The following is an 18,650-nucleotide window of genomic DNA, read 5'->3' on the forward strand; positions in this document are numbered from 1 at the left end:
ACTGAAGACTCGATTGCATACAGAAGAAAAAATTTAATTCACAGAAACAGTGGCGCGGATGAGAATAACAAAGGTAGGAGAAGAATAGTCTTTATAAAGGCTATTCCTACGTGGTTTTTGTAGAAAAAGGAATTCTAATGATAGAATTCCTTTAACCCCACAACATCCGCCATATGGGGAGATTTGGCTGGCCCCATATACATTAGACGATTTGGGTAAAACCCAATTTGGTGGATAAACACATAAAGAGTAAGTTCAGCTAAACTATATCACCTTCCTACAGATACATACTGATACTTTACTGAAGTAGACTTTCAATACCGTAGAAGTTACGGCCGGTGCTCAGGTACAGCAGCAGGAGTAATCGACAGTTCCTCGACTACAACAAAATTCTGGAGTTTCTCATGGTCTAGTCTGGTTTGCTCGACATACAGCATACTACCTGTCATGCTCAGCCCAGAGGGGTTTTACTTTTTAGCTACACATCAAAATTTGCAGTGATTTCTTTTGGGTAAAGTTTAGGCTCCCAACCCTAGACTGACACGAATACTTGCCACTGATGGGTGGACACAACTGTTGGAAATAGAACTGAGTACCCAAAAGTTATTGGAAACCCTTCATTTATTGGAGGCTTTTCCTTCAGGCATGACATCACATTCAAACTATACTAAAGGCATACTAATGTATAGAGTGCACATAAAGCTAACCCATCACAAGCGAGGGACTAGCAACAGTGTGGCATCTAAGGTTGTGGAAGATCCAAAGTCAAGACTGGGGATGATGTTGGCTTCCACCACTTTACAAGTAGATAGGTCCTCTTTAAGAAAAAGGACCCATGAGAAAACCCAACTTATTAGTAATGGAATAAAGGAGGGTAGTGGATTATCAGCAACATGCTTGGTGGCTGTATTGGTAGACGTCATAAGCACGCCAATTCAAGACTGCCAGAACTTCCACAATCTGGGGAAATATATATAAAGTCGGAATACAATGGAATCTAACTTGAACTGTATAGGTAACACACTGAGTTGGGATGTATGGCATGCTGTTTGTGCATTTGACCACTTGAGAGTTTATGGGTTTATGAATGATATAAAATGGCTGTGCTATGGAAGACGTTTGCACATTGTATGATACATACAGTATAAATATAAGTATTCACATGGGTCTAATAATACTGGCACCAAAGGAGTTTACAATATTTATTATCACTCCTGAGGTGTACTAGAAACCACTGACGCAGCAATTCACCATATTTATTATGTCTCCCAAGGCTGTAGTAAAACTCACAGCCATAGTCATTTGCATTGTTTATTGCATTTGCATTGAGGCTTACATAAAGCTAAAATGATAAAAGAAACATTAAGAAACAACATTGATGGCCCATCTTACCGGTGGGTTTGGCGGCTTACCTCCACTTTACCAAAATCAAAAAGAGAAAGTGCATTGTGTACTATATGGAATCTTTGCTGCCATATAAAGTTTGGAGCTGAGGTTTTGCATTGATGTCTGGTTAACTCAGTTTTCCAAAATTAATCATTGTATCATTGTCAGATTGTAGTTTCTTAGATCAGAGGAATCAATTTTGAGAACCACAATCTCCCTGGGACCGAAAGCTCTTTACTAGGGTTGAGCCGATACTGACTTTTCAGGATCGATTTTAAAATCCGATTTCCGATCATTTTTCATTCGAACCCCATCTCGATCCCAATTCCGATCCCAATGCAAGTCAATGGGATTTTTTTTACTAATCGGAGATCGGATTTTAAAAGCAATCCTATTCACTATACAGCATGGAATCTAACAATTGTTAGAATCCACGCTGTGTAGTGAATCACTAAGTAGCCAGAGGATTTTTTTTTTAATCCTCTGACTACTTAGTCCCCCGTGGTGTCCACTTACCTCCAGAGATGGCTGGTCCGCTGCTCTTCGCTTCGCTGCCGGTCCAGCTACCGTCTTCTCTGCCTCGCTGCCCCCTCCCTGCCAGGTTAGGAGAGTGTGGGCGGGTTAGGAGAGTGTGGGCGGGTACTGGGAGGGGAGACGTCACGTCTCCTCGCCCTGTACCCGCCCACACTCTCCTAACCTGGCAGGGAGGGGGCAGCGAATAGAAGAAGACGGCAGCTGGACCAGCAGCGAAGCGGAGAGCAGCGGACCAGCCATCTCTGGAGGTAAGTAGTCTCCCATTAGAATGAATGGAGGCAGCTGGCGCGCAGGGGATTAAGGCTGTGTGCCGGCTGCTTCCATTCATTCCTATGGAACCGCTTTGTGGGAAAAGATCACTGATCTCGATCCCACATAAACAGATCGTGTTCGGAATTCCGATCGTGAAATTTTCTCGATCGCCGATCGGAATCCGATTTTTTCCGAACACGATCGCTCAACCCTACTCTTTACCCGGGGTACAGATCGGGAAAGCCGACAGTGTGCTGAATTCAGTGCACTGTTGGCTCCCATTAGAATGAATGGAGGCAGCTGGCGCGCAGGGGATTAAGGCTGTGTGCCGGCTGCTTCCATTCATTCCTATGGAACCGCTTTGTGGGAAAAGATCACTGATCTCGATCCCACATAAACAGATCGTGTTCGGAATTCCGATCGTGAAATTTTCTCGATCGCCGATCGGAATCCGATTTTTTCCGAACACGATCACTCAACCCTACTCTTTACCCGGGGTACAGATCGGGAAAGCCGACAGTGTGCTGAATTCAGTGCACTGTTGGCTTTCCAGCAGTATATAGAACTGCCTGTGCCCCAAACCATGAAAGGTCCTCTTTAAGTTTTTAGATTTTCTTTGAGCCTTACCTTATTGTTGGAGCTTGGGTCCACTAGAGCATCCTCAAGTGGACCAATCCAAGCCTGGTCAATATTGATATACTAATACAGTAAGTGAATCAATCAACCCCTTTCATACGTGTCCATATTCAGATCTTGAAGGCCAAGATGAGTGCATAGACATAAAGTAGGTTTCATGTTTAGTTATGTTGGAGCATTTCTTGAAAATATTTTTTGGCTTGATATACACTTTACCTGTCTACAATGTTTATTGCCTCTTTATGTGTCATTTGTATATTACATATAACGTGTATGATTTGATTTACTTTCAGTGTGATGAGAATTGTGTGAAGGCTTATGTCCATATGGGAAAAGCTAACCTGGGTCTCAAAAACTACAAAGAGGTAAGGTCTACCTACAGTTGTTATAGAGGGAGGATGTACGAAAATTATAGTCTTAGGCTATGTTCACATCTGCACTGCTGTTTCTGTTGTTCTGATCCAACAAAGGACCAGAACAACGGATGATTTGGATCCCATTGACTATAATAAGATCTGTCGATTGTCCATTATTTCAAACTGAAACTGCTGGATGAAAAAGTCACAGCAGTTTTTGTCCATCGAATTTCGGCACATACTGAGTCCAAACGGAGGCTCCGATGTAGATGTGAACATAAAGTGCAGTTTGTAGATGGTGCAAGGGTGGTAGTCTTACTATGTATATATACTGAGTGGGGACTGATGGTGAGGATATTCAGCATGTGCTAATATCTCTTTATTCTCCATAGGCAAGAAAATGTTATAAGAAGATTACAGACATAGACTTTAGCAAAGAGAAGCTTGTGAAAGGTAAGGTGTGGCATTTATATATGTATACAGTAAAAGTATGTAATCTCTTATGGCGAGTTCACACCTGCGTCCCGGTCTCTGCTTTTAGGTTTCCGTCTTCCGTCTTTTGGCCCAAGAAAGTGGACAGAAGACGGAAACCAGCAGTCACTTTTCAAAACCATTCATTTGAATGGGTTTGCAAAGTGTCTGCCCGTAAGCGTTTTGTGGTCTTCGCTGCAAAACCGCTTTTTTTTTAACAGGACACAAAGTCGGACATGCAGGACTTTGTGTCTGGTTAAAAAAAAACAACTGTTTCACTGTGGAGACCACAAAACGCTCATGGGCGGACACTGTCTGCCAGGTTTCCGTCTCCTGTTGGTAGAAGACGGAAACTTTAGGGTAAGTTCACACAGAGTTTTTTGGTCAGGGTTTTGATGCCGTAATCGCCTCAAAACCCTGACCAAAAAGACTCCCATTGGAAAAAGAAGCGAGGTGCTCATTCTTCAGGCCTAGTCGCCTTGCGATTCGGACTGAAGAAACTCCCACCTCTGGACTAGGCCCATTCATTGGGCCTAATCCTGAGCGGAGCGTGCGGCTGTGTGCTGGTGCAGTGCACCAGGTTTCAGTCGCAGCGACCTGGCCTTTTGGATCCGATCCAAAAGACTATGTGTGAACTTACCTTAAAAGTGGAGACCGGGGCGCAGGTCTGAACCTGCCCTTAATAGATGGCGGCATGATACTACATTATGTTATTTTATTTATTTCATGTTGCTTATCCATCACCATCAAATTCTGCAGCACTTTACAGACATTGTCATCATTCACGTCACCCCTTTACGTCAATCAGAGGGACAAAAGAACCAACAAAAGAGCTCTAGACCCAGCATCATTGTGTACACATGATATTGGGGGTTCAGGCATTCACCAGGAGTATAACATGAATGAGAAAACTGTATTATGACATTCTGTAATTAAAAAAAAAGGGCAGACTGTGCATCTTAAGGCTGAAGTCACGGCATTATACAATCCCTGCAAATCCCATACACACATTGCAGAAAAAACCTGCAGAGAAAATGCTGCGATTTCCAAAACTGTTATGTCTTTGGAAACCGAAGCATGTCCATTATACCAATGGAAATGCCCATGGTTTCTGTGTAGATATAACTGAACCAGAAAGTCAGCAGAGTTTTCTTTCACTTTCTGAGAAAAGCGCTGTGGAAACTACCGTAATGCATTTCTATCACAGTTTTTCCAGCAGTGGTTTTTTGCTGTGGTCCACTACGTGGGGGCTTAGCCTGATACTACTGAGATGACTGAAATACCTTTGTATGGTGAGGCCACATGTTGCAAAGCTGTTTTTCTTTTTGAAGATCTTGCTGTGTTTTTGTTGATCCAAATGATTACTTTATATTTCCAAAAACAATGGCAAATTCCGAAAAAAATACAACTCCCTCATGTGGCTTCAATGTTGTCGTTATTAATGTCTGTGACTGTCATAAGATGAAAGCAACGGACATTAACTGTAGTATGCAGATTTTAGACTTCCAAAAGTCATCTGAAATAAACTATGGTTGGTTGCCTGCCCAATTTTCCCAAACCCAGCAAGCGTTTTCCTACCTTGCAAAATTAACAGAGGAAAGTCATTTAATGTTATTGAAGTGCGGGTGCATTTATTACGCTTACATATGTCTCACCATCATATTCTGAAGACCTTTCACACTCACTGCCACATGTAAGGCTCACAATCTACATTCCCTATGTTTTTTTGGAGTGTGGGAGGAAACCTTCACAAACACAGGGAGTCCTTGCAGATGTTGCCCTTGGCAGGATTTGAACCCAGGGCTCCAGTGCTCCAAGGCTGCAGTGTTAACCAATGAGTCACCATGTGTTACCATGTGTTACCTATGTTAGAAATACAATCACATACCCGCAATGTTGCTCATTATGGACAGAGAATCTGCTTGTGTGAACGAGCCCTGAGACGGTGATACTCTTTGTACATACAGCTGTAATTCCGGTAGATGTCAGGTCACTTCTTCTAGATGAAGAACTCACTGTATTTATCTCTCTATAAATATCCCTCTCATGTAAGGTTCTTCCCGTTTACCACACAACGAGCACAGACTACTCAAGTCCTAATTTAGTTTGACATCAAGTTTTTGTTTTTTTTTTAAGATATGCCTGCAAGGTTTCTCTTCCTAGCACATAAGTATCTAGCCCTCAGGCCTTTATAGCCTGTCTAGAGCGCTGACAGAGTCCCTACATACTTGGTCATTTGATATCCCAAGGAGGAAGAAATAAGGTCAGTTTCACAGCTATGAAAAGGAAAGATTGGATGGATCTGGATATACTCTTCAGTTTATGGATATGATTGCTGCCACCGTCTCTGCCAGCTGCGCTCCTTTATATCTTTTTATTATTTTTTTTTTCCCTTCTCATATTCTAGTGAAATTTTAACAAAAATTGTTTGATGTCATAATATTTAGAATTTTTCTTTTTTACAAAAGTTACATAGTTTACATATTTGTATGGTTTTATATTACCAGGGGTGAACATGCCTGTTTCGCCGCCCGAGGCGGACGACAGAAAGCCGCCCCACCCCCGAAGGGGGCGGAGTGGAGCAAAGGGAGCATGGCCAAGCGGCGTTAGCAGGCAGAGAGCAGGCACGGAGAGGAGGCCGCTGGAGCAGCACTCCCTCCAGTGGCCTCCCCAATCCACCACTCGGTGCTAAGCCAGTCCAGGACAGCTTGTCCTGGACTGGCTTAGGTAAGCAAAAATGACGCCCTCCCCGGAGCATCCCGAGGTGCGGCGCTGTATATTACATACAATTGTTTTCTGGTTCTAAATACAAAAGGTCTTATGTGGGCACTGCCATCCGCTAGCTTCCTTGGCAAAAAACACCATGTACAGAATCTAACAACTAAGGCTAAGTTTACATCTGTTCCAGCCTTTCTGTTTTTCTAGACAGTCTTAGGACAAGAATAATGGACAGTTGGAGAGCAACAATGGCATAATGATGTACTGTATAGAACACAATGGACCCCTCAGGGTAAGTTCACACAGGGTTTTTTTTTATTGGAACCTAAGGCGGAGGCCACCTCAGGTTCTGTTCCAAAATAAAGGATAGTTGCGACTAGATGCCCCCAGTCGCACACTCCGCTCTGGATTAGGCCCAAATGAATAGGCCTAGTCAGGAGGGAGTGACTTCAGGCGGATGTCGTGAGGCGAATCCACCTGAAAGAATGAAAAATGTTGCTTCTTTTTCCAGGACCCGGAACAAACGGCTCCCAGAAAAAAACAACTGACCGGCGCCCATTGATTTTAATGGGAGCCGTCTTTTTGGTCAGGATTTTGAGGCAGATATGGTCTCAAAATCCTGACCAAAAAACCCTGTGTGAACTAACCCTCAGAGTCATCGGGCTCTGTTGGGTTCCATATGTATCTGTTATTATAATGGTCCATCTGTCCGTTGTTCTGGCCCTCGGATGGTCCAAAGTTTCTAAGCTGAAATTGGTGGACAAAAAAGTTGTGCACGCTGGATAGATGTGGAATAAGCCTAAGACTACACTATATGCAGTTCCAGTAGTCTCTGAGTTGTTTGGTCCAGGCTAGGGTATAAGCCTAGACCGTTTTGATATACACATTACAAGATAACCAAAGAAGGAATGACATGTTGTTGGACAGGTTAGACGGCAGCTTATCTCAAGTAGCAACAAAGTATTGGGCATATCGAAATGACAGATGGCCAGCCCTGCGAGAATCTTTGGGTCTATTTGGGATACTAAACTACCCACAGGTTCAGTGGTTTAATATCTCAAATAGCCTATTCCTAACCCTGTAGGTGTCAGCAATTAAAAGAGATGAAGCAACCTCTATATGTACCCGGCTGCTGAGCTCCCAGGTCTTGCACAATGGTTTGCTGAAGCCGGCAAGTACACCTTGGCTCCATGTGCCACATTTAGTAAAGCCGAGAAGTACGTCCTTGGCTTCAGTGACTGACTGCGCAGGTACTGGGAGTATCAGAGAAGAGTCCAATGAGTATAAAGGTTTTTTTTATTTTTCTTCTATAGAGTCCATTGACATACTGATAGGAGTAGGCTATATGAGACCGTAAACCATCAGTCCAAATAGACCTTTAACACTGAGGTTGAGTTCAGCTTCTAAGATGTAAAATAACATTATTTCACATAATAGAATTTATTAGAAACACCAGTGAGATTCTGCTTTAATTCATGGTGATAAATATTGAAGGTCTCCAAGCAAGAAATTAAATAAGAATGCTGCTTAATATCTATAAATGTTATGTCATATGTAGTAATGAACATTCCTGAAACACAATATAGAAATTGCACAACAGGGATGTCCTCATAGCACTCATTTCTCATCATCAGCTCTTGGATTATAAATATTCCATGTGCATGTGCACGGACAGTACATGGATGACGTACATGTTCTGCGCGTGGCCCCCATGGCTCCATTCACTTCTATCAGTGAGCCTGGGAAACAAAATGGACAGAATAATATGCGGGCATAGAAATGAATGTGTCAGTGAGCTAGCCGTGATAAACATAGCTGACAAAGCACACGAACGTGTGCACAGAGACTATATATGGGTAAGCATCCTTAATATATACAGGGAGTAGAGGATATTTTTGCAAACACCCCAGAGTTAGGGTTGAGCAATCGAGATCGGAAAAGATCGTATCCCGATAGGCGATCGAGCAAATTTCACGATCGGGATCGGCTGGAAAATGATCAGAAATCGGATTTTGAAATCTCAAGATCAGCTCATCCCTACCCAGAGTGAAAAGTTGACCAGACACAGGTTTGGATAATAATCTATAAGAACGTGTCCCAAAACTTACTGACAAGTTCCCTTTAATGATCTGTAGCCAGAAGTAAAATCTGAAACTGGGCAGATCACCCGCCATATGCAATTTACAATAACAGGAGGGTCTTATTAGGTGGCAGAGTGGCCTTTGGACCATCTTGGGTACCAGAGTCGGGGTGTGACTACTACCCCTACAATCTCAATAGCTATGATAGTGTTGTAGTTCACATACTGTAGTGCTGACTATGTCATCTATCTGATATGATATATCATATAAAATTTGTTTCCTCCTATCTCACAGGCTATCTGAACCAAGTGGATTTTCAGGAGAAGAAGGACATTCAAGAACAGAAAGCCTTACAGGATCTAGAGGCTGGGAAGGAAGATGCCATATCTATTACACAGTTACTTACAAAACTTTCCAAAGCAGATCAGAGTCCTCTCTATTACTCTGGGGGTATACAGCTGCTTGTTCAAGCTCTAAAGGATTGTATGTATCCTCCATTTTGCCTACACTTTAGCTTATCATATTACAATGGACAATCTTTAGGATAGGCCATAAATATTAGATCTTCTCGGCTACAACGTGACTCCCGGTATAACGTTTACATGACGATAGTTGTGCTGCACTTGCCATACAAACTATATGGACGGCTATAGGCACCACTTCGCTTTCCCATAGACTTCAATGGGGCAGCACTACAGTCTATATGATGAGTAAGCCACAGTCCCAAAGTTGATAATCCCACGGGGTCCCAGGTGTGGTATCCTCATAGATCTAATATTAAAGACTTATACTAGGGACTGGCCATCAATATTTGGAAGTGGATAATTCCTTTAAGAGGGTGGCATGCCTGTTTTTGGACTGAATACTCCTATTCCCATTGACATAACAACTCTGCAGCACTATTATAACTCCAAGTTATATCATTCCTCTATTATTCTAAGAAGTCACTGAAATTTAAGGGAGAAGAAGTAAAACTTAAGTTTTAATAACGAAAGGAAATAAAAAATGTGAACACTCAAATCTCAACAGGCCATCCCTATCTGCTCTATTAACGCCATAAAATGGGACGCCTGTCTGGCCAAGACTATAATAGAAGGGCAGATTTGCTGTGCATAACTGTGCTCTAAAGAAAATTTTAACCACAGTGGGTTCTATAGCCTGTGAAGCGTAAATCCCAAAATAAGGGGCTGCGTCTCCAACCCACTGCTATAAAACACCATTAGCAAGTCTTCCCCGCCACACTGAAGCCATATACCTGTGAATAAGGAATAGCCTGCCTAGTCCAACAATGATGATAATAGAGGACCGAGGTGGTGGTGTATTAACCGTCCAAAGTCTGCAGTTTTTATTTGCCATAACCCATAATGGGTTAACTAAGAGCACATAACTGTTGGTTGTACCTACCCCTTCATTGTATGACAATGACAAACATGTGTAATGCACGTTTAACATACAGGGGAGTTGTGGAGTAGGAGAGTTAGTGGCTGCCATACAAGCGCTGATCCCCAACACCTTCAAGGGTCATCTGTTTTTAGGTGAAGTCAATTTAGCTATCTGTATATATCTGGCAAGAAACCGGAGTACCCGGACAAAATCCAAACAGACACGGGAAAAACATACAAATTCCTTGCAGATGTTCCATTGGTCAGATTTGTACCCAGGGCCTCAGCGCTGCAAGGTAACAGTACTAACTACCGAGCCATCACGCTCCTAGAACCGAGACCCTAGGGAAAAATATATTCAGGTCTAGACTCATCTAGAGTGTTTTTTTTCCCCGACCCTAGTCTTAAAAACAAGAGTGAGTGAGCGCATTCACATGCATGGATCTGTTTGCAATGGATGTAAAATGGATTGACCGATTGGGTTCGGTCAAAAAAGAAAGACCAATGAATTTCATCCGTTTTTGGTACCGATATAAAATAGATAACAGTCTGCCATGGAAAGCAGACAAACTGTTACAGAACGAATGCCAAAACCGTTTTTTCACATATGTTAGGTGTATTTAAAACATAACGCTCGTGTCAATAAGGCCTAAATCCTGTGTATTTACTCTGTGTATGTTCCAGATCAATATCTAATTTATATATAATTTTGTTTCTTCTTATACCAGGTACTGCACAGACATTATTTAGAATAAACAGTGGATTCAGTATTATAGGAGACAACCATATTATAAATAGGTAAGAATTACAGAATTGATCAATATCAAGTGGTTACTCCCATCTCACAATATGATAGCATATTACTTTATGATCCTGAGGGTATGACAATGGGGAGCTGTAGCAATTCTGAGAATATAGAAGTTGTAGTGCTGATTCAGTTGTTTGGCCCCTTGAAGGGCTTTATCTGGTCCCATATGCTTTATTTATACTGATGACCAATGTATCTGATCTCTGGGGTTCTGACAACTGGAACAGGCATAGATCCTCTCCTTTAGCTACCCCCGGGTACCAGAAGCCATAGTTGCGGACAGGGATTGGAAGCAATAGGAAGTAATAGTGGCTAAGCTGCAGCCCCATCCACTAGTGTTAATGGTAGTGGTGCATAGTGGTAGTGCTGGGGAACTGAACTTCTCCTCCTATTATTTTCATAAGAGAAGGTTGCATTTCCTCCCCGTCCACTGCAGTAGCATCTGATGTCTGGAGACAGCTGTGCAGGATCCTGGTGTCTGACAACCAGTTTTGATAATGGTGACTTATGGATAGATCATCAGTAACAAAAATGCATATGGTGCCAGAAAACTCCTTTAACAGTCTATCTCTGCACTACGGCACCACCCTTCCCTTGCTAGACAACTGTAGGACAACTTTAAACCAGTAAATGGGGCCAGCAACGGCCTCTTAGTTCTCAGGATTGGGGTTGGCCTCAGAGTGGTCCTTGGTTTTTGGATAAGGTATATTTTCTAAGTTGAAGCCATGGATGTAATTGCCAGTATGGCTTCTATCTATGGGGCTGACCTATTAGAACTACATGCCTTGGCTCTACTCTATATTAGGTGCACTTAGATACACTTTATAATGTGAATGATGGAAAAGGAAAATCGGGAAAATTAATGTAGATCCTTGGGAATCCAAGTGGATCTGGTGAGGGAAGACCAAAATAGTTGTAAGCCTTTCTCATACCAATGGCAAAGGGTCCAGTGGGCATCACTACAGTTTTACATATGGTAATATGAAAGGATATGAAGATGTTTGACCTTATTCGCATCCTAATGATATCTTGTATTTCAGGAGCTTGGTTTCTAGGCAAGCAAATACAATAGAAGCTGATTTGTGCCTTTCTGTCCTGTCCTTATGGAAAGTAGTCTGCAGTGAGAATGGTAAATAACCATGTCATGAATTTAGTATTTGACATACTACTTGTCTATATAAATATGTTTCTTTAATGGAAGGTTCTGTAAGTGACCATTATGTTTTATGTTAGATGAAAACCAGCGTGTATTGATTGGCCAGCCTAATGTGAACAGTCAGATCATTGCAATGCTGACCTCGGAGATCCCTGAGATACAAAACAAGACGCTAGCCCTACTAAATGTATTTTCTACAACAGAAGAAGGAGGATCTCTGCTTCTGAAACATTTGGACTCATCCAGGTATGTCCATGTTTTTTATGCTTTTAATGTAATATAGTGACTAGAGAAGACCAGTACGGAAGGATTGCTAGATGTTATCATTTTATATAAGACTTTGAGAGCTGGATCATTGCTCAGTGGTAAGAAAGAAACTGAAAGTCCTACAATATAATGAGGCAGACTTAGGCTAAGTTCATACGGGGAGCGGAAGCACGGATTTTGGCACCAAGAGCTACATGGGGAGCCGTGTCACTCTCGGGTCAAAACCCAACTTCCGCGGAATCCGCCTGAAGAAAGGGCAGCCCGCTTCTTTTTTATGTGAGCAACAGCATGCCGCTCATGGAAAAAAGTAGCCTGGCAGTCTACATAGACCACCGTTGTGAGGGGGCGGATTATGACGTGGATTACGCACCATAATCCGCCCCCTTTGTGCCTGTATTTATCACAATGGCTGATGCAGATTGATAAATATAGTCTAGCATGAGACGAGTCTAGTCTAAGCTTACCCCTCGTTCACATCAGTGTTTGCATTCGGTCCGGGGGAGTCTTAATGGAGACCCCCCCAAACGGAATACAAAGGCAAGTTCAAGTGCTGGTGCAGTAAAAGCACACGGAGACCATAGACTATAATGGGGTCCGTGTGCTTGCCGTGAGATCTCCGCATGAATCATGTGGACAGGAAAGTAGATGGTGAACTAATTTATTGTTATGCAGATTAAGCCCTAAATCTGGCACATTGGGCGCAGCCTTTCTAAACCTGTGCAATAGTCTAAAATGAAAAGGCTTTTCCAGGCTAAAATATTGATGGCCTATTCTAAAGATAGACCACTAATATCAGATGTGTGGGGGTCTGACATGCAGCAAATGGATCTGCAGCTGACAAATAGAAAATGGAGCTGGAAGCAGACAGCACTGTTCTCTGGCTTAGGTCCTATTCAGGTGAATGGTAGCTGAGTTGCAATAGCTTGGTCCGGCCACTACACAGTGAACAGATCTGTCTACTTGCTAGTCCATTCTCTGTGCTAGTGCTGGGTGTCACCCCCCCACATATCTGCTATCGATAACCTATTGTTATCCTTTATCCCATTTCATTTAAGATACTTATTTGTTGGCTTAGTTTACATCTTCATATTGTAGTTTAAGCCACCCCCGTCCCTTTAAGTCATGCCCCTTGTCACAGGAAGTGCAAAAATTGTGAAATGATGGATTACTATAGCAAAAGGCATGTTTATTTGGTGCAAAGTATCCCAGAATTCTGGCATATTTTCATATAAATCTACTCTACTCTATCAGTTCAGTAGCGTTGGAGGTCTCAAGTATAGCAGGATAATTAATATTGGTCTACTGTATTGACATAAACAAGCTAAACAATGTGCACAATAAGATATCAATTGGGTTGAACGATCGGGATCGGAAAATATCGGATTCCGATTGGCGATCGAGTAAATTTCACGGAATTCCACCCCGATCTTTTCCAGCAGGATCGAGATCGGAGGTTATCTCAAGATCGGCTCAACCCTAAAAGTGACTTTTCCCATAGAGAAGCATTGACTAGCATTGAGGATCGGGATCGGAAAAGATCGGATTCCAATCAGCGATCGAGCAAATTTCATGATCGAGATCGGCTGGAAAATGATCGGAAATCGGATTATAAAATTGATCTTGAAATCTCAAGATCGGATCAACCCTAGATATCAAGCATTATGTCACCAAACATACTATGGGAAGCCTGTACTCTAGAATACTAATGCCAAAAAGTTGCAAAATAGTACTTAGTAAACTTGAGTATATCAGTGGTCTCCAACCTGTGGATCACAAAAGTTTTAGGTTGTCAGGACATGCTCGGAGTCGTACCTTCCCAACACCTGGAGAGCCACAAATTGGACATTTTCATTACGACGTTCATGTATAATAAATAGACTGTATTGAAAAAGTTCGTCCAGATGAGACCATCCTTGAACAGGAATTGTATAAGACTTAAAAGATAGCTTCTTTCCTTGAAATACAGCGCCTTTCTTAACTATGGATTGTATGTGATATTCCAACTTGACTCTATCCATTATGAATGTACCACACTCAGTTCTCAGATCGGAGTCATGCTACTTCTTGCTTTTCTCATCTCCAAAAGCCACTTTAAGACTAAGATGACATATTCTGATACAAAAGAGCAAATAACGACTATATTTTAGGCTTTGAGAATAGATACCTGCTAAAGGATTTCATTTTACCTTAAAAAAGATTCTTGAACACTTTGGCTCTTTCATACAGAGGATAATACATGATAGGGTCAAGCTTCCGTAAGTGAAGACACTATGAAGACTATGATGAAGATGTTTCGAACAGCTATAGAAAAAAAAAGTCATTTTCTGAATATAATTCTGTATTGGTAGTAAAATGGATTTGTCCTTGTATGATATCCCCCATGTACAGTCAGATAGGTATAGGCCAAAGGATAAAGTAACTCACTGACCTTGACCTGTACTTGGTATCCGCCCTACGTCTTGGAGCTGCGTCCTGCAGAGAGATGCTATAAACTGGCTTTCATAAGGTTGCAATGTATATATGTATTTTACAACAAAGGGAACGAGCACAAGATGAAACCACAGTTACTTTTTATTCATGATTCCAACTGAGACGTTTCTAAAATTGATGAAGAAAGTCTCCTGCTGCGTCTGTACATAGAACAGTATGTTTGCTTAATGTCAAGTACTATAGAACAGACAGCCGCCATCACAAAAGAGACTGTATAATAGTGAGAATCCTATAATAAGAACATAAATTGCTAATTGGTTCTTGGCGGATAAGAGAAAAGCAGTGAAAAGTAGAATAATACCAAACATGAACTTATCTGAAACTCCATGCATAGTAATTCTATACATAGGTACAAGATGTAGGGCCTTGACTCATGGTCTCAGCTTATGTAGTAAATATCAATGAATACAGCAACTTAAAGGGTCTCTATCATTAGGAAACCCTCCAGTGCCACAAGGGAGAGGCCACAGGAAAATGGCCGATGGACAACCGCAGTCGGCCATTTTCCTGTGGCCGAACAGGAGAGAGGAGATAGAGGAGGAGAACAAGAAGATTTTGGTGGATCAGCTAACCATAAAATATGTATGGTGGTGTCCCGACTTTTTCATGAGAAAAGAAACATTAGACTGTTGGACTGTGGCAATACAGTGTTGCGGGAAAATCGAGGTGGAAACGAGACAGACACACCATTGGCACCTTGTATGTACGTGTTTGAGACACTAGACTTTAGGTATGGGGTGTAATGTAGGCCCACAAGTTAGTGGCTAGCTAGGGATTCAGGTCATTCTTTTACTGACCCCCTTAGCTTTGTGTGTGTACATGCCCTAAATTGAGGTGTGGTATGTATGATGATGTGAACTATACCCTAAGCTGAATTTGCATTTGATACCACTATTCCCGTAAGGATATACGCTTTATGGATGGACTTGACTCTATGTGCTAGGGTTTATATAGGACTATCCACACCACACATATAGCCACACAGCTGCACACACGGTGTAGTGTATGTCTGGATCAGTTTGCCCCTTCATTGATACAAAGCACTCCTAAATTGAGAGTAGTTGTTTAATACGAAATTTTTAGTAGTGATATTAATAAAAGTTAACTTCTTTGTTTATTAGACTATAGGGAGACCACCAGCATTTCCGTACGTATAATTGATATGCTGTGGTTTCCAAAAACTTAACATTTTTGGAACTCACAGCGTTTCTGCTGTGGGTAATTTTTCTGCAATGTGTTGATAGGGTTCGCTAAAATCCCATCCACTTCGGTATTTAGTCCATGTGGGGCACTGGCTTTAATGCTAGTGTTATTGAGCAGTTAGATAACCCTGGTACACAGTGGACAAGAGCAATGATGTTGGGATTCATCACCTTTGTCCATCTAATTGGGGGGTTACAGAATAGTATATTGTCTATGGCTTGTGCTGCAATTTGTAGCATGACCCGAATGGTCAAAGTCTCTGGTTCATATAATTGTAGGATATTGTTAATGTGTCTGACATACAGTCCTATGAAAAAGTTTGGGCACCCCTATTAATCTTAATCATTTTTAGTTCTAAATATTTTGGTGTTTATAACAGCCATTTCAGTTTGATATATCTAATAACTGATGGACACAGTAATATTTCAGGATTGAAATGAGGTTTATTGTACTAACAGAAAATGTGCAATATGCATTAAACCAAAATTTGACCGGTGCAAAAGTATGGGCACCTCAACAGAAAAGTGACATTAATATTTAGTAGATCCTCCTTTTGCAAAGATAACAGCCTCTAGTCGCTTCCTGTAGCTTTTAATCAGTTCCTGGATCCTGGATAAAGGTATTTTGGACAAACAATTCAAGTTCAGTTAAGTTAGATGGTCGCCGAGCATGGACAGCCCGCTTCAAATCATCCCACAGATGTTCAATGATATTCAGGTCTGGGGACTGGGATGGCCATTCCAGAACATTGTAATTGTTCCTCTGCATGAATGCCTGAGTCGATTTGGAGCGGTGTTTTGGATCATTGTCTTGCTGAAATATCCATCCCCGGCGTAACTTCAACTTCGTCACTGATTCTTGAACATTATTCTCAAGAATCTGCTGATACTGAGTGGAATCCATGCGACTCTCAACTTTAACAAGATTCCCGATGCCGGCATTGGCCACACAGCCCCAAAGCATGATGGAACCTCCACCAAATTTTACAGTGGGTAGCATGTGTTTTTCTTGGAATGCTGTTTCTTTTTGGACGCCATGCATAACGCCTTTTTTTATAACCAAACAACTCAATTTTTGTTTCCAAAATGAAGCTGCCTTGTCCAAATGTGCTTTTTTTATACCTCAGGCAACTCTATTTGTGGCGTACGTGCAGAAACGGCTTCTTTCTCATCACTCTCCCATACAGCTTCTATTTGTGCAAAGTGCGCTGTATAGTTGACCGATGCACAGTGACACCATCTGCAGCAAGATGATGCTGCAGCTCTTTGGAGGTGGTCTGTGGATTGTCCTTGACTGTTCTCACCATTCTTCTTCTCTGCCTTTCTGATATTTTTCTTGGCCTGCCACTTCTGGGCTTAACAAGAACTGTCCCTGTGGTCTTCCATTTCCTTACTATGTTCCTCACAGTGGAAACTGACAGGTTAAATCTCTGAGACAACTTTTTGTATCCTTCCCCTGAACAACTATGTTGAACAATCTTTGTTTTCAGATCATTTGAGAGTTGTTTTGAGTAGCCCATGATGCCACTCTTCAGAGGAGATTCAAATAGGAGATCAACTTGCAATTGGCCACCTTAAATACCTTTTCTTATGATTGGATACATCTGGCTATGAAGTTCAAAGCTCACTGAGGTTACAAAACCAATTTTGTGCTTCAGTAAGTCAGTAAAAAGTAGTTAGGGGAATTCAAATCAATAAAATGATAAGGGTGCCCATACTTTTGCACCGGTCAAATTTTGGTTTAATGCATATTGCACATTTTCTGTTAGTACAATAAACCTCATTTCAATCCTGAAATATTACTGTGTCCATCAGTTATTAGATATATCAAACTGAAATGGCTGTTGCAAACACCAAAATATTTAGAACAAAAAATCATTAAGATTAATAGGGGTGCCCAAACTTTTTCATAGGACTGTAATATTTGGATATTCCACGATTATATATCCGAGTCATTTTCTTAGATGTCATTTTTCAATATCTTATAGACTGTTTGAAAGTCTCGTCCAATGTGTGACAGCCAAGGATGTAAGAGCCAGCACAGCCGTGGATGTATTATACAGTCTAACACAACAGGAAAGGTAATGGCCGCCATTTTCTCCTTCCATTCATGTTAGGCTATGATGAAACTCTTTTTTAAGATATATCATTTTGTAACTGCTAGAAGAAAACTTATTTTATGTAGTTTTTATTTCCGTGTCCTTGAGTTACTTAAAGGGAGTGTATCCTTTTTAGGCTATTCTACTACTACCTTTAACTTCTTGTCTTGTCCTTGCCATATCTTGTTAAAGCCTTTGACATTGGCACTGAGAATCTCGGCCACCCTAACACCTTACTTACCGCCACTGCGGCCTCACCATCCTCCCCTTACCTCCCACCCTCTAACCTACCTAGAATAAAGACAGGACAAGAAGAGCTTGGACGAATTGGTCACAGCAGCCGTTTTATTACATAAAACAATACAAGTACAAATATATCTAAACCGTATTAAAGCAGTCTCCTTACATAAATAACTCTCCCATAACCCCCCTTTAAATATATAAATATTTAAATAACAAATTAACCACTGTAAACCCCATCTAAAATATAATATCCCAGAGGGGGATGTCCTTGGAGATAAAAGATCTGGCCACCAAACTGTCCCTCATAACAAGTTACCCCCAGCTGCAACCACAGGCTCAGGGGCACCAACACCGATGGCAGTATCACCACACATAACCACAAACCACTCCCTGGGACTCCACCCAGCAAGAGACCAAATGCGGCCAGACCAACCAACCACAGAAATTTGAATATTGGGGAAACTACCAACCATGTTTCCCCACCCCCAAATTTGAAGGGAAGGGAACGCAGACCACTCAAAACCCAAAATGAGGGCGGGCAGGACCTTTGCTCCTTCCCAGTGGTAAGT

At 41.7% G+C, this 18,650-nt stretch overlaps 1 protein-coding gene across 1 annotated transcript in view; it reads left to right on the plus strand.

Annotated features, from left to right (window-relative positions):
- Nucleotides 1-18,650, plus strand: part of TTC12 (tetratricopeptide repeat domain 12) — a 57,817-nt gene that overhangs the window by 23,617 nt on the left and 15,550 nt on the right. Inside the window, exons 8-14 of the mRNA XM_075279674.1 lie at nt 3,102-3,173; nt 3,557-3,617; nt 8,729-8,917; nt 10,545-10,614; nt 11,665-11,753; nt 11,858-12,026; nt 17,728-17,820. Coding sequence (XP_075135775.1) covers nt 3,102-3,173; nt 3,557-3,617; nt 8,729-8,917; nt 10,545-10,614; nt 11,665-11,753; nt 11,858-12,026; nt 17,728-17,820 — 743 coding nt within the window. The remainder of the gene's footprint in view (nt 1-3,101; nt 3,174-3,556; nt 3,618-8,728; nt 8,918-10,544; nt 10,615-11,664; nt 11,754-11,857; nt 12,027-17,727; nt 17,821-18,650) is intronic.

The sequence above is a fragment of the Leptodactylus fuscus genome, chromosome 6 (assembly GCF_031893055.1).
Source record: "Leptodactylus fuscus isolate aLepFus1 chromosome 6, aLepFus1.hap2, whole genome shotgun sequence".
NCBI classification, from domain to species: domain Eukaryota; kingdom Metazoa; phylum Chordata; class Amphibia; order Anura; family Leptodactylidae; genus Leptodactylus; species Leptodactylus fuscus.